This window comes from Larus michahellis, chromosome 6 (genome assembly GCF_964199755.1).
Source record: "Larus michahellis chromosome 6, bLarMic1.1, whole genome shotgun sequence".
Taxonomy (NCBI): domain Eukaryota; kingdom Metazoa; phylum Chordata; class Aves; order Charadriiformes; family Laridae; genus Larus; species Larus michahellis.
This window is the reverse complement of record NC_133901.1, coordinates 15698240-15722086: the sequence shown is the minus strand read 5'-3', so window position 1 is coordinate 15722086 and position 23847 is coordinate 15698240. Positions and strand designations below refer to the sequence as shown.

The following is a 23847-nucleotide window of genomic DNA, read 5'->3' as shown; positions in this document are numbered from 1 at the left end:
GGGGTCACTTTATCCAGCTGTGGCTGGAGCAGCATCGCTGGTCCCAATGCCCCGGCAGGTCCTGTGCTGCTTGTGTTTCCCTGGAGTTAGCACAGGAGACGGGTCTCCTGCTTTAGCTAGTCCTCCTCGACCATATTTGTGCCTAAAATTGGCCAGTAGTCTTGTCTTGCAGTATGGTTTTAGTTCAGAGACTACCTTAGCCAGGCGACAGCTTCTGTTTGTCATAAGGACTTTTTTACTTTGCAGTGCAACTGGGGCATGTTTCAGGAGCAAGAACTCCTGCATTTCCACAGCGGGATTTGTTTGTTCTTGGAATATCCCAACCACCCCCGTCAAGACCCCCGAACTGATACGGACAGGTTTGACTTGTAGGGAAAAAGTCTCATCAACACAAGTACCAGTACTTCACTAGATCAATTCAAGACTTGTGAAATTACATATTTTGGTGTGGTCCATATTTTGGTGTCTTGGCCCTCACATGCCTTGGTGGCATGAGAGCTCTGCACCGCCTTCTGTGTCCTGGGCAAGAGGCGTTTCAGGCACCCACCTCTCTTTCTCAGTGGCTTGCTCTTTGCTCTGGCTCTGTGGACCAGACCAGGCACACGGGCCGTGGCCACCCCTTCTGTTGCAGATGGAAAATGCACTGTAATCCAGTAAACTCCCCCTCGTGGAGAAAAATATGGGGGTAAGGAAATTAAAAAAAAAAAAAAAAAAAACAAAAACAAACATACAGGACTGTTTGTCATGCAGGGAAACAAAATGTTAGTTGCTTGTCTTCAGCAAACTTGTGGAGAAATAAGGGAAGGCTGAATCTGTGACTGGTGTGTGCCAGAGTCTGTAGTAGTCTCTTTATTGCTTGCTTGGATTTTGTGCACGCTCAAAAAGGAGGTGCTCCTTGTGTGTACATTTTCCTTCTGTTTTCAAAGTCATTTCAACAGCAGATGATACTTCAAAAACCATTTTTAAAATCCTTCTCTGGGTTTGTTGGCAAAGAGGGAATCGGGCAGCCAAAGGCTGGGAGAATGCATTGCACCTGATAGTACCAGTGTAATAAATCTGATGTAGTCCCGAAACTCTACCTGAAATGAGTCATTCTCTTGCAGTATTTGCTTTGTTCCTATTGTGTTGGCTGTGCAGCTCTTTCATCTCTGACTTTTTATCTGGTTAGTATTAATGTGTATACAAGCAAGTGGAAGAAGGAGCATTGTGGACTGAATTCTGATTTGTTCAACTTTACTGTTTCTAAACTGAAAAAGCTCTGAGCTCGTTAAAATTTGTTTCAGTGCCTCTATGAGATGCATTTCAGGTTGGTCATCTGCCGTTGCATATTGCTCCTACTACAAAAGTTTCAGTGTAATACTTAACTTGGAGAGAAACTGCCCAACTAGATGAGACAGAAAATTCTTATTTAGTGCCACACTTAAGTGCGTTGCCATGCTGGCAATATTGCAAAATCAGATTGTTGTTAAAACATTATTTATTTTTCTTCCTCACTGTAGGGGTCAAACTCCTGCTGAATCAGACTTTCAAGTGCTTGAAATTGCTCGGAAGCTGGAGATGTATGGCATCAGATTTCACCTTGCATCTGACCGTGAGGGCACCAAAATTAATCTCGCTGTTTCACACATGGGTGTGCTGGTATTCCAGGTAAGGCGGGCAGAGCGGGCTGGGTACCCGTGTCTGTCTTTCCAGTAGCACCTCTTGGGAGTAAGTCTCTCATTTTAGCCTCAGACGTATCTGATGATTTTTTAACTTAGCATATTTTTGTGGTCAAGGGAATGTCATTTAAGCCCCCAAAATATTGCTTGGTGCAGTTTGCCCTTGTTGGTAGAGAGAGAAGGGCATCAAAACCCACAAAATCAATAGTGACCCTAAAGTAGAAGGGTTTTTGTTGTCTGTTTGAAAGGTACATATGCGTACAGAGAAAATCATCAATTCGTTTGGTACAGCCCTGGAACAGGTTTGTAGTCCTGGAATTTTGGTGCAGTTTCCCTTGTTTTAATGTATGTTGTATTTTTGCCAGGATAACATTGCTCTTAGTGTATAGAAGTGCTATTTCACTGAAGTGATTGGACCAATTAGAATTACTCCTTTTGTCATGTTAAATAAGCGACTTTAAGATCAGAGTTCTGTTTATGAACACAATCATATTTTCCTCCCCCCAAAACACACAGGCAGCTGACCTACTGAAATATTTCCATTTGGACACGCATTTTCTCTTAATTTCGTGTCTTACCTGTTCTTTCCTTGCTGCGGGGCAGCTTCTCTTTGGAGATGCATCAGCCACTGCAGTCCTGCAGTTCCTCTTGGCCTCTCAGCCCTTCGTCATTTCAGCTCATTTGGGTCTTTCTCTTGAAGTACCATTTTTCGTCTCCCGTTGCTTATAGAGGGTGACAGGAGAATCGCTTCCCTGAGGCTTTGGGAGCCAGTGGTGCAGGGAGGGGAGGGCTGGTGTAGGGCAGCAGGGTGAAGGCAGAGCCTGGTTTTATCTCAGTTTTAGCCAAATAAACAGGGTTTGTGAGCAAGAGCTTGGCAGGGTTCCTCATGTGTGTGGCAGTTACTCCTCAGGATATTGTACTGCCAAATTAGAAAAATCAGCTTGGAGGAGTGTGTCTAGAGTTCTGTGCAGAAGAAAAGGAAACCATGTTAAGTAAAATGAAACTCTCGTCTTGCTTGTGCCATAAAGTATTGTCAATATTGATGACGTTGAAATGTTTCTTTCCCATCCGGTTTTCTAGGTTTCCATTCAGTTTTCTAGTGTCTGTGTAGAGACAGAGAGACATCACACACTTGTACCTGTTCCTGTACTGAAAGATAAAATTGTTTAAGGGAATATTGTCACCAGAAATAAAAGTCCAACAGAATGGCTTGGGGGGTGGTGTGTGCACACGTGCACGTGTCTGCCTGCAGCAGAATTTTGTTTGCTGCTCTTCTGAAACTTTTGCCAACTTGTAACTGTTGTCATTTTAATTCAGGGTAACACGAAAATCAATACCTTCAACTGGTCGAAGGTCCGTAAACTAAGCTTCAAGAGGAAAAGATTTCTTATTAAACTCCACCCAGAGGTCTGTGTAAGTTTTACTGTAATAGTATGATGGTCAGTGTTGAAAAAAAAACGCGTATACTTAATTTTATGATGAAAAAGTCTGGAGTTTGTAGTTTTATAAAACAACTTCAGTGGGGTAGGCTTGGCTTCATCATTCCAGTAAAAATCTTTCCTTTTTTACCCCGTGTCTGTTATCTGAGGTTTTTAGGTTTCATGAATCAGACTCCATTTATCCTTGACATAGACATACACATGTGTAAATGTAAGATGGGGGCGGGAGGGGGAAGGAAAACTAAGTATTTGATACATCCTGCCTCATTACTTTTACTCTGAAAAAGTTACATTTAATTTTTCCCTTGGATATAAAAGGAAGTTAATACTCTTATGAGCTCTTTGATCCATTATCGTTAAAATGAACAAAGGTAACTTAAGCATTGAAATAGCAAATCTCTGCTGTTCAGGCAAAAGAGTGTTAGGGAGTGCTTTTGGCTGTAGCTCCTTAAACAAACACTATAATACACTCCTGGTACAAACAGTGATTGCTTTATATGACTGTTTGCTCCAGGAACATGTTGAATATGTGCTGCTCAAATGAAAAATCTGGTTGAGAGTTCCTTGATTCAAATGAGAATAACCTCATACACCTCAGGAAAGAATAGATATGGCTGAGGTTATATTGTTGGAACTTAATTTTAGGGACTGTGTGATTACTCCTGCTACAGCATTATCTCTTTTGTAGGTATGTATAGCAGAGCATTATTTTTCATGCTTGGCTGATTTGCAGTAGATGTTTTTGACTGCAGATATCAACAAAGTTGTTGCGTCCACACTGTATGACTAGATTACATTCAACGCAGGGTTGTATTAAAATGGGGGAGAAGAGTTTGGACATCAAGGAAACCTGAAGGGGGACACGCTGTCTGCATGTGTAGTAATGTGTCTCGCAAAGAGACCCACAGAAATTTCACAGAGACCCACAAAGAAATCCACAGAAATAACTGTACACTGACATACACAGTATTTTCCAGTCTCGTCTAAATTTTAGGAAGTAAGACAAGCGTCAGAACTTCTAAGGAAAAAGTAATTTCAAATTGCTACTATTTCACTTAAATATTTTTAATTTATTTTAAATTACTAGCTTCATGATCCATATTTCTTAAGGTGGATTATATTGGGCATGTTTCTAAAGTCAAGTGCATTTTAAACATTTTTACAATTTCAAGGTAAACAAATATTTTTGAAAGCTATTAAAGTATTTAAACTGCATTCAGAATTACTTCCATTGCGTTAAGGCGTATGTGAAGTGACTTAGCAGAATACTCATCTCACTGGGGTTCAGCCTTTTTGTTGGCACCTGTTTGTACTTTCCTTTTCTCCTCTATTGCTATTTTATGTGCTACTTAACTTTCATGTTTTGTTCCCAGGGCCCGTATCAAGATACGCTGGAGTTTCTTTTGGGAAGTAGGGATGAATGTAAAAACTTCTGGAAAATCTGTGTTGAATATCACACGTTCTTTAGGCTCTTTGATCAGCCAAAGCCAAAGGCTAAAGCAGTGTTCTTCACCAGAGGGTCGTCATTCAGATACAGGTAGGGAGAAGCAACAGATTTATTAAAGCTGAATTCCTTATATCTTAGAAAATGAGAACAAAAGGAAAAAGCATTCTGAAGTCATTCCATCTGTAATTCTCACCCACTGTGTTTCATAACGTTTGTACTTTTGTGGGTTCACAGTGGACGAACACAGAAGCAGCTAGTGGATTATATTAAAGACAGTGGGATGAAGAAAACCCCATACGAAAGGTAGGTGCAAATAATTTCTAAGGTGAAAAGTAGTTGAGACTTTCACAGTGCCCTTATTTCCTAAATTGCAGCGTTTCTAAATGGTGCTGGGAGGTATGGTCATTTGCTGACTTCTCAGTTACTAAGGTCTACCTCACATTTAAGGTAACTGGACTAAATGTAAAAAAATTTATAATTTTGTGATGACGTAAAGAAGCTTAGGAAAGTTTCAGTACTGCATTTTAATGTCTGTAGGTAATGTGTGACTTGACCATCTAAAAGTTCATTATGTTTCAAAGATTCACTGAAATTAGCGAGGACTTACCTGTATGTCACTGTAGCTATGCAAATAACCGGTGGCAGAGCATGTAATTGAACTTGAGATCCGCAAGTCTGAAACTGTGACCTTAAATACTCATTCATTTCTAAACGTATAAATAAACAAATTAACAATGTTCCTTTTCATTATAAAATTGTCATTTACTTATTTGACTATGAAACCATCCTGCATGGGAAGTTCCTCATAGTCTTTCATCTGAAAGATTATGGGAACTTCATAGGAATTTTTTTAAAAGTTTGCATTAATCTACTATTAATAAATATTTTTAATGTCTTGGACTCCAGCCGAGCTCCTTTTCTGTATGAAAGATTGATTGTCTAGTAAATCATTGACATAGAATGAATCTAACCATGAGTGTGATGCAGGATACCACTTTTTGGAATGTAACATACAGAATATGCCATAAATGATATGGTTAATTGAATTGTAAGTTGTTTGTAAAATTGTTACAGATTAACTCGTTCTGTTTTTGAAGCCGTTCGTTTATAGATGTTTGTACTGATGACAAAGGAAGACGTTAACTAAGTGTGCTGTTTAGTCTAGCCTATTGCCCCAAGTTGCTCTTGAGTTCCTCTTCAGCGGTATGAGTGATCTGGATCTTGTTTTATTCCATTTTCTGTACGTTTCTCACTCTTGTGTTGTTTAATTTAGTGCTCTTGTGACTTTTTAAATCTTGAACTAGTTGTTAACAAAACATGATAAAATACAGCTTGAAATGTTTCTGTTGGCTACTAATTCTAGTGGAAATAGCTGAGTGGGGAAGGGAGAAGGCTGATTCATGTCATGGAAACTCACTCACAGGATGCTCTCTGTTCTGCAGGAGGCACAGCAAAGCCAGAGCGTCCACTCGCGCTTCGAACACCGATGTGCCAAAACAGGTCAGTTCTGCAGCGCTCCATCCTGTAGTCGGGGAGGCTGACAGCCAGCTTTCCAAGGCGACGGTGAAGGGAACGCGGTCTGCGTGAACCATTTGTCTGGAATCGCTTGCACTGTTTGATCTTTGTCCCTGATGCACGTTTTTTCTTCTTTTTGCGGGTGGTATCAGTTTTGATAGTTGTAGCCAATGAGTAATATTTTCCTTTTTCAGTTAAGTTCAGCTTAACCGAAAAGCAAATGTCATAAGTTCTAGTATGTTATTATTTCAGAGGATCGGTTTGTCTTCAGGTCTAATTGCTTTCTGTAGAAGTCTTGAGGTCATTGTCTAGATGCCTTCTACAGTCAGTGGCAAGAAACCGGTGTTTCACCGAATGGGCTTGCTTTACATGCAAGAGGTTAAGGAAGCATCACGGGATTTTGCTGTCTTTGTTTTGTATTACTTTCTTTTGTGGATGCTTTTTCAGCAGAGGCTGTAAAATACATGGATTTAACTTTCCGTACAGTTATCAGAATTCAGGAAAAAAGAAAATCCATCTTACTGGGGATGCTGGATCTGTTCGTGTATGGAGTGTTTTGTTTGCTGGAAAGTGAAGTTTTGAAGCATGTATTCCTTCTGCATCAGGAACTGGATGTTGCATTTGGTTTTATGTATTATAAAAATATTTTTCTGTTGTGTTTCTACTTTCTTTTCCTCTTAGAGTGTCCCATTCACTGAGGGCTTGAGAACCCCAGGGTCTCCTGCCTCAGCAGCTGCCCCCTTCCACTCAGTTCACTCATCGGCCACTCCTACTCCTGTCCTGCCCATCTTTGCAGAAGCCAGCCCTTCCTCTTTGGACCCCCGAGCCTCGTACACAAAGATTCCAGAAAAAAACACTGCAGCGCCAGCGGAAGAAGCAGGGAGGAAACTGATGCAGCAGCCTGGATCTCCCATGCTCCAAGGTGTTGGGTTTGGTAGTGTTGCAGGAAACTGTAACCCTACTTGTCCTGTTGTTGAGAGTGCTTGCGGTTTAGATGTAGATGTAGAGAAGAGTAGTAAGGAGAGCAGGGCTGCTGTTTGTAAAAATGACAATGATGAGGATGACTTTACCACAGGTGTTTTTGTTGCTGAACAAGAGCGTCAGCACGGCAGTCGGGGTGCCCCTCTTTTCACGTTGACAAATTCACAGTTACAGGTGTCAGAGGAATTTATTGATGATGACCCAGCAGAAATTTCCTTTTTTGCTGGGGGCTCTGAGGCATTTTCATACGTGTACAGTGGTTTGGAGTTGAAGGGCTCTGATTTTTCTAAGTGTGTGTCAGAGTCGCCTGGCTTAACTACAGATACCCTTCAGCAAAACGCAGCCTCTTCTCAGTCAAGCCCTGACAGGTACTCAACCGAAGCAGTAGATATGAATATGGAAGATGAGTTTGAATTTGAAGAAGGAAGCGATTTTAACGGCAATGAGAGACCATCAGATACCTCGGAGCTGTTTGAGGTGAAGGCTCAAGCAAGCAGAATGCAAAGCCTCCTGAGCCCATCCGAAACAAGTTCGCTCATCAACAACCGCTCTGAGAGCAGCTCCCTCAATAATTTGCCGCTGAACGGTACATCCTCCCTGCACACCTACAGCTCTGCGAACCATTCGGAGGCCAGTTCTATGGTGAACTTCCCCGCCTACTCAGTCCGCTCTGAGTCCAGCTCAGCCTTTCAGTTCACGGACATTATTGACCAGCTGGAACAGCTGAGCTATCCGCCTACCACCACAGAAGACTCCAGCAGCACAGACACGGACTCCTGGGACTCCGAAACTGCTGTGCCACTGGATGTAAACCTTTTCTTTAGTAACCCTTTTGCTCAAGCCACCGGTGAAAACTTTGCCTTTGATTTTCAGAATAATTTAAAAAATCTCACGCAAGAAGATTGGACAGAGAAGGCACACGTCAATTGATTGATTCTTGATTTTTTTGTGATGGAACCCTCTATGCTGTTCAGACTTTGAAGGCAAAAGGATGTAACGTCAGTCACTTTAAGCAAGAAAACTCTAATCCAGTGGCTGGATTTTAAATCACATAACGTAGCTGATTTTTTAAATTTTTTTCATGTACCTCTTCAGTTTCCCTCAAAGCATCCTAGCTTTGGTGCTGCATTGTATGCATCACACTACATCCAGAATGTGTTATACTGGGCTACGATGTTTGCAAAATACTGCATTTAGGAAAAACCACTGATTTCAGAGAAGTGTCATCAACTGCCTCATGCAGACATCACAAATTACAGTGTAATGAAGGATTTCTTTGGCTATAAACATATCTGTGAGAGTCTGATCTAATATGCCGTTCCTCCAGCACCCGAATGCAACCGTCGCTTTTGCACATGCTTGTTAACAAGCGGCCGCATCTAGTAAATTAGCTGTTTGCCTGCATTGCAGTGAGAGTCCTCATTTGGGGTGTGGTTTTTTTGTTTCCACAATCCAAAAACTGGACAATCTTCACCGATGAAGGAAAGTTTCAAAATACCAACCTATGCAACGTGTCTGCAGTATACTTTGAAAAAGAAATAACCTGTGTGGTAGTTTAGAAGAGGGAACGTGTACGCAATCAAATGAAAATAGCAATCACCAAAACTTCTTGTGAAGACAATCATTGTATTTTCTGACTTCAAAGTGCCTTCAGCAGTCCAGAAACAAATAAGTGCCCTTTTGCTTTGCAGCGGTTTGGAGATACATGCATAGACTATAAAAGCACTTAATCCCCATTGCATTTTGTCTCACCTTCTTTTACTTTATTTAATCGCTCTGCGTAAAAATGCTTACAAACTAATTCATAAAAGTGTCCTTTATCTGTGGAAGACAGGTGGTGGTAAACCCGGTGATAGCTTTTACTTTTTCTTTAAAATATGGGCTGTATTCAGAAAAATACCGTAATCTTTCTGAGAAATTGAGGTGTTCGGAGGAGTGAATACTGCAGACAACACTTAGAGCTTCACTGCTTTTGTAAGTTTTGTTTTTTTTTTTTAGTCGGGTGACTTTGATGTGAGACTTGATCTGTAAATTTAAAGCGTAATTGAAAAGACAGTTACTGAACTGGTCACATCAGATTTAGCAACATTGATTGAGGTGAAACAGTAGAAGTTGTGAAATGTCCTTCCTGTCTGCCAACCTCATGAATTGGGGTGTGAAATTCTGAGCTTCAGCTCCTAATAGCATTTTTTAGAGTATTTTGCTTCTATACGAGCAAGAATATGAAATACGTACCATCTGACTGAAACCTTGTGATGGAAAGCGTCATCTCCTTCAGCTGTTTGGTTTTGGGGTTCCCCGTTGCCCGGTTTTCGGTCCTTTGCAGAGAGAGTGCAGTACTAGCACAATCAACGTCTCCAAAATAAGCAGCTTACAGTTACAAGCATAACTGTGTGCTCAATGTTATTCCTATCAGTTTTCTTAAATGTGGTCTTGATATATCATTAAAAGGCCTTTACTCAAATCTTTAAAAAATACTATTATTTCTCAAAATTCTGATAACTAAAACTTCAAGGGAGTTCCTCTCAAGGTACGATAGAACACGAGGAAGTAAAACCTCCTTTAGTCACCCATTTCTTCTAGTTCAGTTTTTACCAAAGTGTGATTATTCTTCCCAGCCCTTGCTTTTATGTTGTGGTTATTGCGTTTGAGTGGAGTCGCTGCTGTTCCATGAGAAACCTGGCGCCTTTGCCAGTGGCAGGGAAAATCAAAGCACATTTAGGACAAAGTGTTAGTTTGGACCTACAGGAATGTACAGCAGTTTGATTGCTCTCCTTTTGTTTATAAGAGCTGTACAGTTTTGGTTGGTTTTGGTTTTGTTTTGTTTTGTTTTTTTTTCTTCTGTTGAATGTGTGTTCTGGCTCTTCATGTGACTTTGTTCATACCTGTGGCGACGATGTCGTGGATGTGTAAATGTGACATTTCTAAATAGGCACTTGGAGGAGTTGCACAGCTTCAGTTGTGTCCAAAGCTGGTACCTCTAAGTATGTTTTAGGCAGTTTGTCTGATTTCCTTCCCACTAGAAAAGAAAAGGAAAAACATAGAAAAAAGACTTCTGTTTGCAAACTCTCTTACAGGTGGTAGAGTCAGGGACAAATACAGAGATAAAGATTTAGAGGAAGGCTGTTAATTTAGAAAAAGAATCAGGATTCAGCTATTTACATACAACTGTCTCTGCATTTGTTTCATGTTCCATGCCTCGATCACCAGCATTCTCTCTAGATGTTTTAGAATTGCTTACCATGGCAATAAATCCAACTAAATTCTCTAGGTTTTCAAAAGATCTTAGCAAAAAGAGAGAAGGCTCACCAATACGTTTTCGTGCAATGCAGTTAATTCAAAAAGGTGTCTTCAGTGTTTTTCTAATATTTTGCAACTATGCAGATCTTTTATTGGCAATTTTAAATCTCAGGGATTTTTATTTAAGAAAAAAAAAGTTATACTAGTCTTAATGTTATGCCCCTTTTGTTTTCTAAAGGAATGGGAGTGACTAGGATCTCGGTCCTTTAGCTTAGAGCAAGATGTGTGGAGCCACAGGTGAGGACGGGGCAGTGGGGTGGGGAGAGCTTTTCCCTGGGTACGAAGCTGTTCAGATGAAGGTTTTAATTACAGGTGTCACCAAGAACACTGACCTTCACGTCATCCAACTCCCCTCTATACCTGTGCTTGGGATGCTTGTGCAAAGACAGTGCTGCTCAGCACCTTCGAGGTGATACCCCTTGCCGGGGTTGCACCCCGCGGGGTACTTGCAGCTTGTGTGAGAGTTCAGTGCTGCTGCCTGCGGCCCTGCAGCCTGCCTGTTGTATTGGTGGTGTTGCTAATTGATAGCATATAGCTGTCGTGGTTTCTTTCGGGGCTTTTTTGATTTTTCAAAGCTATATGGTTTCTGAGGATGTAGTTGAATGCTTGGCTCTGTTGTTTTATTCATGGTTTCCCAGAGGAGGCACAAAAGAGGACAAAATTTAGTTCGTAAATAGTGTTTGTATTATAGCAAGAAAGCTGTGAGAAAAGGTTCTTCATCATTTCCTCCAGAGGGCTAAGTTCAGGTTCACTTTCCAATAGAGACGGAGAGAAAAACAGCCTGCCTTCAGGGGAACAGGATGGCTCAGTGCTTCACCATGAACTCAAGCACAAATCGTGAGTTGTTTTAGTGCATGAGAGCCATGCCAGGCATCCTCTTCTCCCCTAGCAGGAGAAGGCAAGAGAAGGAAGGGCTTCCCGTTCTCTGTCCATAGTGTTTTTCTTTGGGTAGCATAAGGGAATTGGTGAACTTCAGTGCAGTGTGGTTATGTCCCGAGTACCAGTGATGCTGCTAAGCTGTCAGTGTTACCCCTTGCAGTTTGGTTTGGTTTGGTTTTACACTGTTGATACTACTAAAGCTTAGTTCCTGGTACTGATTTCTGGTTTTTTTTCCTGAGCACACAAGTTTTCTTTTCAAGAAGGTGTGTAGTATGCTGGCAGGTGTGGAGGTGGTGCCAGCCACCTAACTGAGAGAGCTGGGACTTTTGCAGACCCCAGGCAGCGAAAGCTGCTGCAGGAATCACGTCATAAAACAGGGGAGAGATTAGATAGGAAAAATCAGAAGATGTTTGTTGAGCATCCCATGTGTGCTCGCCTGGCGAAGGCAGCGTTTGAGGAGCTGTGGTAGGAGCAGATGAAAGCCTAGGTGCAAACCTTCATTTGTCCGTGGCAAGTGAGTGGTCATCCTCTCCTCCCCCCGACACTGTCACTTCTGCAGGTAGGTTCTTTCACGTTTGCTTTCTGCCCTCATCTGTGGGAGGCTGGGGGGACATATAGAGGTATTTACATTTCTAGTCAATGTACAGATTTTACTGCCGTTTTTTCCAGTATGGAGAACCACTGGAGTTTCCAGGTTTGTCCTCCTGCTCCAGACTGCATCCGCCAGCTGTTGCGGTGGTAGCTGAGTGAGGGGAACATGCCGGAGCCATCGCTCCTGCTCCTCAGTGAAATAGGGCTGCTTTCCGTCCTTCCACTTCTCTGTTTTCCTGTTTTAGCAATTACGTGCAGCCATAGAAAGCAATGTCAATATTAGTGGCTTTTCAAAATGAGTTAGGCTGAAGGGTTTAGCTCTCTTTTGGTACTCAACTTGCGCATTGCACTGTGACTAAAAGACACTAAGAAATGCGTGTCTTGAGTGGGTAATTTAATCTGCATCTGTAGTCCCATATGTGTATATTTACAACCATTCTACGCTTAAACACATTTATTAAACGTAAAGCACTACATCAGAATTTTTGATATTCCTGTATGCAGTTAGTGGAACTCTTTTAATTTGCACAAAAGACAGGTCATAGAATATTCTCTGACCTATCCACCACCCGGTTAAACATTGGTAAACTTTACTAGCCTATGTTATCTATTTTGTGTAGACTTTGTAATTTTAAAGTACTCATTCATTATTCAAGTAATACATGCTGTATATTTCCCAGGACTTACCGTATTTTATTTTAGGATGGAATAAGGCGATGTATGATCCGCTCTTGACTTTCACTTGACTTTCCAGTGATTTTCAGAGTTGCTGAATAATACCAAGTATTGATCTCTCTTCTCCTGCGTATATTTGTATTGTGGTTGTAGGTGATTTTGTTTAAGGGATTATTTTTTCTTTTTGGTTGGTGGCTTGGTTTTGGTTTGGTGCTGGGTTTTTTTGTTTGTTTTGGTGGCAGTAGTTTTTGTTTAGTTACCCTTGATAAGGGTAAGACTTCATGGGGACACTAATAAAAGTCATTATAATTTTATGATTTTTGGTGCAAACCTGTTGGTAAGTCATTCCCATTATTGTCATTTTACAAAAAGTTCTAAGCCATAATTTTCCAGTTTCGATTGAATGAATGAGTATACAATACAATTTTAATTGTAGTCATTAGCTGTCATTACCTGTAGTTTTTAACAGACCTTACATTGCACTTGTCACAAATGCTATGTGTATATGTATGGGTATACATATACACTCTCTGTATGAATATGGGGAGACTTCGCAGTTCCAAACATATATCCCCTTCATTTATTATCTGCTTGTGGGCTGTCGTAGGATTACTCCACCGGGTGAGCTGTAGCTTTGCGGGTTTCAAATTTGGAGTGTGGTTAATTGGTTTGTGGGGAAGGTGTTGCTATAAATTTTCCAAAGCCACAGTGTTCCCTGTTGTTTGAATGCTAAAGGCTCAGATGGCAGCCGATGGTGTGCCTTGCGACAGCCCTGCAGGTGGGTGAGAAACGCCGAGATGCCCGTTCATCGATACGTACAGGGGTACGCGTGCCTTGGTTAGAGTGACTCCCCAGTTAAATAGGTGCTACTCTTTTCAGGAGAGGATTTCGTTAAGAAAACAAAAGAGGGCTGGGATTTCTTAATTGATCTCTTGAACTTTATACGGTAAATGTTTTATTGAATTACATGTTGGGGTTTTTAATATCTTTGTGTCTGTTCAGATTGCCGGTTATGAACCTACAGATTTGTACTAAGTCATAATTTTAATTGTTTATGCAATAAAATAAGGAAAACTTTTATATAAATGACAACGTGGGCTTTTTAGCTTTATTTTTCGTTACCCTTGTGTTTGAAATAGAATAAATATTTGTTCTCGTAGCCAAGGCATCTTAGAATTTCATTACCAGTTTTGTCCAGGCAGTTTTCCTCCTGTACCCCTTTGTTGAAAGTAGAGCACAAGCTGGGGCAAATATCAGTGTGTGGTTTTCAAATTACTGTTTTGCACAAACCTTTTGTTTGGGATACAAATGGGACTAAAAGTTCAGATTCCATTATAGGAATTATGTTTTTTGTGGAGACGTTTTCTTTTTCAAATTGGGTATGTCCCTTGAACTCTCTCCTGTATATTGGTTTTTATTGGAAGCCTGTCCTTTATTGTAAACATAGGGTATGGAGGCAATTGCATATATTCTAGGTTGAAAGTTCTCCTTCAGGAGTCTGTGAGTCTGTGACCAATGTCTGGGTAAATCGTCTTTTCCTGAATCACATAAATATTTGCTTTAAAAAAAAAAAAAATCAGTAGTACTTGCATAAGTAAATTGAGCCGGTTTCTGGGCTAGTTTAAATTGACAATTTTTCTCCAAAAAACTGCTTTTTAGCCAGCAGGAATTACTCTGCTTGCAGAATTGACTCTGACTTCCTTTTGAACATCAGGAGATTTTAGAACATAGAGTGTTATATTACTTTATTACAGGGATTGAATTTGATTAACTTTCCTTTGATTGTTTGTGTTGCAAAGTTAAACCAATTTTGCACAGACTTAAGGAAAATATGTACCTGACATAAAGAGGCGATTTAGGTTAAAACTCTGACCATTCATTTCAGCGATGCTGCAAACAGAGGTTTGTACGAAGTCGTAGTTTGAGCACAGACAGGTCAAAGCTATCAATACAGGATAAAGAGATGTCTGTTTGACACTGTGACAGTACAAAACTTTACAGTCTGCAGGATAGAACCACAGACACATGTTCTTTCTTGCCTGGAAACAGCGTAGCCTTTACAAGGGGGGGGGAACGTGGCAAAAGAAGGGTGGTCATTTCAGATCCTGGACATATAACCGTAAAACCGAGACCAACGTTAGGACTCTCCTACAGTATCACGTGTAGGTGTAACTTTACAGGTACATACGGTTTCACTGGGACATGTGCCAAGTGCCATAACCATGTTCTAACCCTTAATGTCATCGGTACCCGTCTGAGTGTAAGACAAAGAAATCTGTGAATTTAAAGTCTCTTGGATGATTTTTTTTTCCGGCTCTTAGATAATTTTTTTTCCAAGATGTCTCAACTATCTGTTGTTACTTTAAAGGGAAGATTTGCAGGGGAAAAATGTATTAGCTGTGATATTTTGAAATAAGGAAGATAGGGGTTATTCCAGGATTTCAGTTGTAGTCCGTTAGCTTCCAGAACATTTTCAGTCTAGAAATAATAATTTGGTCTGTGCATGCGATGGGTTCAGCCGGGCACTGGGCAGGAGGGGGCTCTGAACGGGCTCCAGTCATCTTCTGGTCAGCCACTGCAGGGCTTTAGTGTAAGAACCTCGTCTGTTTGAAGTAGCAGTGGTGGTAGTAGTAGTAGTAATAATAATAATAAGAAAGTTACATCTTCAAAGGGAATCAACCAATGAAATGCTAGGGACACTCCCTTCTGATAAGGCGTCAAATTGCTGACATTTGAACCTCACATAAATTTTAGTACATCCAATAACGCTCTTTGCTATTGGTATGCCATTTTTGTTTTCTGACTTTGAATTGTTTTAAGCATTCAAGCGTAAAGCTTACAGAACCAATATTTGCATTTTATTTTTGTCACGCTTTGCACTCAAATCTGGCTTTATGTGTAGAGATGGAATTTAGATTGAAGAGTGGAAATATCCTCTGAAGAATAACTGAGAAGGGAGGCCAAAGGCTTAGTATCTTATTATCAGGTTTGTTATCTCAGTGTAAAGGCAAGTGAAGTCTGCTTCTACTTAATTTTTTAGTAAAAGCTAATCCATATTAATATAATTAGCAAAACCTGTATTGTGATTAACTGGCCTAGTCCCCTAGTCAAAGCTTTTACCATTTAAAATTGGATTAATCTGGAAGGAAAGCCCACAAAGCTGTAAGCTGTGTGCTTCTCTCTTTCTGAAACAACAGCTACCCAGTGATCTTGGTAATACAAGGTATGACAGAACCTAGATTTGATACTTCAGATCTGAAAAATCAAACTCTCCTCTTTTCATTTAGCATCACCATGGCCGCAGTGATTTTTTTTTTAAATTTTTTTTTTTTAGTCCAGATTCTGCCTTGGACCTGGATCACCTCCCTTTACCTGCTGGAGCTGAACGTTTCCCATAGACCAGAATTTTTCCAAAAGAAACAGAATTTTGCTTTGCACTTCTGGAGGTGTACAGTACTGACAAGGGGGTGGTGGGGAAAGGCAAAACTTCTGAGTGTCAGCTGACATGCTTCTGAAGGCACACAGGAAAATGAGATGGTGGGTTTAGCGTGACAGTTTTCCAGAGCCACTCTTAAAATTAAAGCTGCAATTAAAACTCAGATACACAATTTTAAGTCTTCCCCCCTCCCCATTTCCTTTTGTGAGAGTTCAAAAGCATGAAATATCCTTTCCCTTAACTATTGTAAAAGTATGCTTCATTTTAGCTTGGTTTATAACCAAAAAAAGGAAAAAAGTCTTAGTGTGTGTATGTACATATATATACACACATATATATGGACATCTTCTAGTAGTTTATCACAGTAAAGGCATCGCACAACTGATTTCAGACAACAGAAATTTAGAGGCTCCTGATGGTTCAAATGATAGAATTTAGTGCTGCGGTTAAGAAAGTAATCTAGCAGGTTGTACTCCTCTTACTCATTTTTTTCTTTTTGCAGAAAATAGTTGTAATATTTCATGTATCAGTTCCTTTTTACTCTCATAGCTTGATCGGGGAGGTGGTTTCATCTCCCTAGCATGTCGCCTGCTGCTGTTCCTAATGTGGGACCAAAACTGGTTTATGCTAACGTAGTAAATGACATGTCAGAGTTAAAACCTGGCTGCTTTGTGCTTTCTTCCTTGCTTTCTCTGGCGTTGCTGATTGACGTCGGGTGATAGTTTTCCAAAATTTTCTTTCACTACCCACACCTCTGAAGTTTGCAAGTGGTAAAGAAGAGTATTCCCTGTGAAATGCCTGACAAGGGTAGAGAAGATCTCTGCTGTATTTCCATTAGCAAGGCAAATAAGAATAGATTTTGGATATAGGACACTAAATAGATGTATTGAGGGGAAAAAAAAAAAAAGGCACCCAAAAAACCAACTGTATGTTAACTGTAATATTGTCAGTGAGAGGAATGGGATTTGAGTACTCTTGAAGAAAATACAAGGTAAGGTCATGGTACAGCAGCAGGCCAGCTGTAGCAGCTGGCTGAAGGTTGGTCTGTGATCCCATAATGAACTTCTCATTCTAAACATACTTCTTTTTCAAATTTGAGTATGAACCTTCACGTCTGTATACACTGAAGATCCTCTCAGTAGAATGTAGTGTGGACAAACGTTTTCATTAAATCATAGTTTCATATATTAGCTGGAGGCTTTCACATTTTTATGCCTGGACAAAAGAAGAGGCAGCATAAACAATGATAAACCAAATTGAGAATATTATACAGTAGCTGTGAAAGATAAGGTTAGCATCCTCGCGGAAGTCCATAGCTGTGTTCATGCAAACTACAGTGCTTTTGCAATTTTTTACTGTTAGACTTGATTTATTATTTTTTTCAATTATTAGCATGCTGGTCTTTTTATGAAACTGTTGTTTTGTTTGCTGTGGTTATACGTGGATACGTGGTTATAGCTACATAAGAAGTATTAGTATTCTTAAAGATCTTTGAATATGCAGAGTTACACCGAACTGTCACGTTTTTTGATTTTTGCATTGAGTTAAGTGCATTTGCGTGTGATGTGAAAGCAGAAATTGGTCACGCACAGAATGCAGCCATGTCTGCGAGGGTCTGGTTTACATCGCTGAATACCGGTGTCATTGCATGGACACTCTGACTCCTGCTTACCGCGAGGCCTCCCAGTTTCGGTTGTTTGTGTTAGGACTTACATGTAGAGGATGAATTTCCACTTCATGCAGAGTGTTGAAACATGGAAACATCCCTTTTAATATACCTGGAGGATGCTGGTGCCCGCGGGGCAGGAAAGACCTCAGTGCACCAGGGTGTGATGTCGAGGAAATCATTCACGCATTCTGATCTTTGCACCAATACTTCTACTTAATTAGGAATTTTCTATGTTGAACAGCTGTGGAAGGCAGCAAGTCTTGCTCCAGCTGGGACATGGATTCTTCCTTTACCATCCTTCCCTCTGGAGAATGGAGGATCGCTGTACATCTTCCCTGTTTGACTGCAAGCTCCCCTCTTGCTGCTCTAGTGGAGAAATACCATTGGATTATGAGAATGAAAATTTCATTGCATGCTTGTAACATCATCTGCCAAGATACGCCATCATATTGAGTTTATAGCAAACATTTAAACAAATGTTAGCAACAAAGCTAGCCCGAGCTGCTGCACGACATTTTAGAGTCCTTTCTCGAAAAAGCGTATTTTGGAAGTCACATGAACCACGGAAAGTCCCCTTGCAGAATTTGCCGTTTAAGTTGACAGCCCATTACCAGTTGCAGCTGTAGCAGCTCCTTCCTGAATTCTTTATGGCTTTCATCCTGCCGGAACAAAGAGCAGGCTGCAGGGTGTCCTCCTGTATGGGCGTGCTGGGGAAGGGCGCTCCTGCCCCGCAGAACTGCGGGGTGTTTGCGGCCGTAGGTTGCCCCCTCCCAGGCTCGGGCAGTGGGGATGCCCTGTGCTTCTGCATCGGGGCTTCTGGAGGAGCTGAACGTGCCTCTCGTTTTCCTCAGTCACTCCAGCTTTGGGCAGTGGGGTTCTTGCTGCCACATACAAAAACGAGCAAGTGTTTGAAATGAATTTAACAGCCAGCTTGTTCTGTTGGAGGTGATAAAAACTAGAACGACTCCGTTGCCGTAGGCAGGCAGCGGAGTTTGGAGCAAATTACATCCTTTCTGTTCCCCTTGTATCTGAACATTAGGTCTGTCCAGAAGCAATTCAAGTTACACATTCTGGAACATGTAGCTACATTGTGTTAAATTCCGAGAATTTAAAGAAGCTCCTCACGCCTGTAAACTTGCAGCTTATGTATTTTTAAGCCGTCATTTCAGCCTCCTGTACACGTAGAAGCAAACTTCCAATAAACTCCTGTCCCAGTATAGGTGAAACAAATGCCAGATGTTGTTGCCTTCCTGTGCTAATATTAAAAGCAGTGGGAATGAAGAAAATGCTCAGGCAGAAACAAAAATCTGCTCCGGAATGACTCTGCTTGACTAGTGTATTAATAGTTAACTCCGCAGCCTCGATGATCTGAATCTCTTCCAGGTGACGGAGTGCAGCACTGTTTAGCTTCCTGCATTTGTCAATGTGAAAACACCCGCCTGGGCTCCCGCGCCATTGTCACGCTGCCGGCGCCTTCCAGGGGTTTTGCTTCCTGAGCAGGAGAGCAGCGGCTGCTCCTGCCAGGACTGAGTCCAAAGCTCCTGGCTCCTCCAGCACGGGTGTCCTGTGTCTGTGTCGAGACACACTAGATACCTACAGCAGCTGATTTTTTTTTTTTTTTAAAGCCTTTTGGGATCATTTTGAAGTAATGTGGGAAATGATGAGTTGGCATTTTTGGCTTCGCTGTTGATTTTTCTGTTTGCCTTCGGTCAGGTGATTTAGCCCTTGCTCTCTGCCTCTCATGCACGCCAGATCATGCTTGGGGAGGGTTGCAAGCGTGGCTGAGGGTTTGAGCGGCGCGGTGAAAACAATAGATACTGAAGTGCTTGGTACCCGTTCAGTTGCCTGATCTGATGAAGCTTGTCTATTTATCGCAGGGAAGAGCAGAAAAAAAAAAACAGTTGGCGAGGTCAGTTAGGAGATCTGTGGGCATAGCGTGAGTAATTGGAGTGTCTGTTGCCTTCGTTTGGTCCCAAAAAGCAGATCTTGAGCCGTTGTTTTCACTGTGAAGCCCTGAGGGGTGTCTGCCTGCTGTTGCTAAGGGGACTGCAGAAGAAGGAGAGCAGCTACCAGTCGTAGGCTTCAATTCACTGTAATGGTGCCTTATCTGTCAGAAATCTCTAAAGGGTCTAGAAATTAAATAATAATATAGAAGTAAGATTGACAATTAATAACCTAAAGCAAAGCAGTGCACGCTACTCCTGCTTCAGACAGGTTTTGCTGTGTAGGAGGACTGTGTCCATCAAATTAATGCTCAGTGCTGCAAAATAATTTTCCTTTGAGATCGGTAGATTATTTTATTTGTATACTTAGAAGAGCCAGGAATGAAATCTCTTGCATGCTCCCTTTTTGTATAGCAATGTGTTTTCCTCTCCCATTGGTACAATTTTGGAGATTCCCTGATTTCTGAATGTATTTTTAATGAGCTTTATCTTCTGGAGTGGGGAGTAGCGGAATGATCTGTCCTATCTTCTCCCTGGGATGAAAAATAATTCTTAACCTTTAAAAGGAAAAATGCTGCATTCTTGTTACTGCAGTATGAGCCTGTGTTGTGAACCCTGCTGCTTCTTGACAAAATCCGGTGGGACTGAGCACTTTTTCCTAGGCACTAAACAATTTATCCTTTCCCTTAAATGCAGTTGTAAAGGTGTCTGTCCTTACTGCATTGTCATGTGAGAGCTGTGAGGAACACTCTGCTATGAGATGGGCACTTAAGTCTTCGGATGTATATGCCTTTTTTTTGTTTGTTTTGCCTTTTTTTTAATACTGTGAGATTGCAGCTACGGTTTACATTAACAGTAGGTAATTGTCTTAGATGCACTATCTTTGAAACTAGTTTTTCTCCTTTTCCACTCCATCTTCTCGTTCTCTTCCCACCCAGGCCTCCCAGTGGACCATCCTCAGCTCTCTTCCCTCATGCTGAAGAGTCCCCTGGGCTTGAATCCAACATTTCAGATGAACTTGAACGCAGCTGGCCAGGGTTCATCTCCTCTTCTGAGTCCTGTCCTCAGTGATGCTGGCGGTGCCAGGGTGGAAGAGGATGATGAAATGAAGCGTAAGGTAAGATAATGACACCACTGGGAATTTACGTAATGAGAAAAGTGATGGTTTCAGGTGAGGAGTTGTGCTTGCTTGTCAGTGAATACTGATTGCGTTATATTTTGTGTAGAACAGATGTATTTGGTGGTTAGTGTTAAAATCTCCAGTGCTGCAGGTTCGGTCAGGTCTGTGTGTCTCCCTGTTGTGGCAGGAGTCCTCACTGTCCTCTTCGCATAGGGGTCGTCTTGGCGTCTGCTGATGGGATCACCTCCTGCTGTTTTTGCAGGAACCCCTGCCAAGGGCCCCAGCACGGCATGGAGCTGTGCTCAAAATCTGCCTTTTATACGCCAGAATGGAAATGAGTTCAGACTGGACATTAGGAAAAGGCTCTTCATTCATCACCTCTTCATTGGGAGGATGGTCAGCCCCTGAAACAGGCTCCCCAGGGAAGTGGTCATGGCACTAAGCCTCAGGGGACGTCTGGAAGACGCCCTTAGTTGTATGCTTCAGTGTTAGGCAGTCCTGCAAGGAGCAGGGAGTTGGACTCGATGATCCTTATGGGTCCCTTCCAACTTGAGATGTTCTAAGAGATGTGGCTTCCTGAGATGGGCTGTTTGGGGGAAACAGTTGATATTTATTTGATGTAAAACTGTAGCAGTACACTTGGCGCCTTTTGGGCTGTAACTATTACCTTAGAAAGTAAAAAACCCTTGTCTTTGTGCTGAGACTGTTGAAAGGACACTCCAAAGCAAGTGAACTGTTCAAGGAGATTCTTGCCAGGGTGGAACACTGAAAGGCTGGTGGGGGAGGTGGCCATCGATTCTGGAAATCAGTTGCCTTTGGCTCATTCAGTATGAAAAATTGTGTCACATAGTGATGTTGGACCTGGCCTTGCCTTTATTGAACGCTGTCACGTTTAACCCATGTCAACTCATTGGACTGTGCTGTCTGTGCAAAGTGCTGCGTGTCACTAATAAAAACGGGTTCTAGAATAATTTCATTTACCAGTGTAGAGAATAGCACAGAGCTCACATTTTTTAATATGCAAGATGCATTCTTCTTCCGTTCCTTACTTCCCATGCAGTGTTGCCACAGTCCCTTTGGTCTATCTCACGGTATGTTGGTTCTCCAAGCTATTCTTTCTAATCATCACAGGACCTTTAGAGTGGTCCTGAGGTGTTGCCTCTCACACTGTAGAGTACTTGACCTCAACTTCAGCTTTCTCAGCAGCAGGCATCACAGTGCATCCTCTCACACCCAGTCAGTCATGGGCTTGTCCAGCAGGGCTGGCTGGATCACTGGAGCTGCCTTCGCCATGGCTGAATCTTCTGTCTGGTGAGAGGTGGACAATGCGGTGGCCTTGTGGAAGCTTGGGGATTGCTTTCTGTAAAGAGGGACGCAAAAAATGGCTTTTGTGGGTGCAACAAGTCTCAAAGCAGGAACAACTGTAGCTCTTCAACATGTGCTTATGTCTAGATGCTGATCTTTAGCCTAGGCTGCTTTCCGTTCTTTCCACTGGTAAGCACTGGTCACCTTAACTGGGAACTCCCCAACATCACCGCAGAAAGCTGCAAAGTTGAGAGAAGTTCATGTTTTATGATGTGGGAATTTCTTCACCCCCATGTAGAGCTTAGCTTTCACCCTTGCTTTCTCAGGTAATCCTAATTATAAAATGTTTTTGTTCTGGAGGCGATTCCACCTTTAGTCCTTGAGACGTGAACTTCAGCTCCTCACTCTGTGATTCGGCACCACTGAGCAAGGCCTCTCTGCTGCCGTGCATTGTCTATATCCATAGCCTCTTGCACACTGGAATGCTGCAGAGCCTTTGTGACAGAAATAAGTGGTGGTAGTCCACAAATTCTCACCAAGGTCTCCCAGGAGCTTCTCCAGAGTCTTACGTACTCCGTGCAGAAAGCCTCCTCTGGTCTGTGTGGCAAAGCTGACGTACTGCTTCATACTGACATCTGATCATGTGCTTTGGTAAGCAGTGGCTTCATGTGCCTCCGCAGTTTTTCAAAATGACAGAGATGGCTGGATGTCAGTGTGTGATTCAGGGTTTCTTTTTTATCCACACTGCACCACGTTACCAGGCTTTCACAGTGGTTGCTAGCAATAACAAGAATCTGCAGCCGCAGAATCATTGAGGTTGGAAGGGACCTCTTGAAATCTTCTAATCCAGCCAGCTCCTCTTTCTTAAGCAGTGACTCTAAGCATTTAGATGCACTCAGGAGAAATAAATGAGCGTGTGCGTATACATATGTTGGCACGTGCATTCGTTTTCAGATGTGGATAACAAATTACCAGACTTTGCCTTTGTAGGGCATGGTATTTATATTATCTGACAAACTGCGCTCCACAGTACGCTGCATTTCTCCTGGTAAGATAGAGAAGTCCACGTAACAGTGAACTTCTGTGACCATTTTTTTGCAAGCTGCTTTGCCTTGCCTGCTTGCAGAGAGAGAGAGTGAGCAGCCAGGTTTGTTGACTCTTCAATACTTGAGAAGGATCCAGAACCTTCCATTACAGTGCAAGGAAGGCTCCATCATCCAAACTCCATTCCTTATGGATTCAGTGGCCACACTGTAATCTGGTTTTCTGTGCAGCCTCAAAGAAGAAACCACCTTGTGTGCTCTTTACTCCTGGTCCTCTGCTCGCCCCATCCAGTGTTCTGGTTGTCTCACCTCTGTCAGGATCTTCAGAAAAGAAGGTCATGGGCCTATGCTGTTTGCTTCCCCGTGTCTTTGGGTGCTTCTTGGTGCCAGGAGGGGCAAGCTTGCTCATTCTTGTTTTATCTCAGTTGGTGATCCAGAGATCTCTGCTCTGTATACTCTCAGCTGCTCAGGGAACATACAAAAATCTCACCATGGGCAAAGGTGCTACTCAGATTTAGTGCTTCCGAAACTCACTTCTCCCGTGATTGCTCCCAGATGCTAAGGGACCTTTCTGAGGCCTGCGGTGCAGCTCAGTGGAGCTACGTGCTGCAACATGAGAGACACAAGCAGCTCTCAGCGGGACAATCATCCAGGCACTCTTCTCCTGGAGACTCCAAATAACTGAGCCAGATCGTGCAATGCTGTTAAGAACCACCCATAGTGCAGACGTGGTATGAGTGTGTGCTTGCAGGACAGAGGAAAGTTTAGCCAATAACTGGGAGTTGGGATAAATCTCTGTGTGTTGTTTCCACCCGCCTTCCCCCCAACTTTCAGCCTTGCTGTCTC

At 42.1% G+C, this 23847-nt stretch overlaps 1 protein-coding gene across 5 annotated transcripts in view; it reads left to right on the top strand.

The window, feature by feature from the left end:
• Nucleotides 1-23847, top strand: part of FARP2 (FERM, ARH/RhoGEF and pleckstrin domain protein 2) — an 83996-nt gene that overhangs the window by 39312 nt on the left and 20837 nt on the right. For 3 of the 5 annotated variants that reach the window (XM_074590920.1, XM_074590918.1, XM_074590916.1), the window contains exons 8-14: nt 1500-1647; nt 2976-3065; nt 4471-4634; nt 4779-4847; nt 5987-6044; nt 6741-6981; nt 20472-20650. In XM_074590920.1, the coding sequence (XP_074447021.1) occupies nt 1500-1647; nt 2976-3065; nt 4471-4634; nt 4779-4847; nt 5987-6044; nt 6741-6981; nt 20472-20650 (949 nt within the window). Of the gene's footprint in view, nt 1-1499; nt 1648-2975; nt 3072-4470; nt 4635-4778; nt 4848-5986; nt 6045-6740; nt 6982-20471; nt 20651-23847 lie in introns of all 5 variants that reach the window. The other 2 variants (XM_074590919.1, XM_074590915.1) reach the window with 1 other exon arrangement.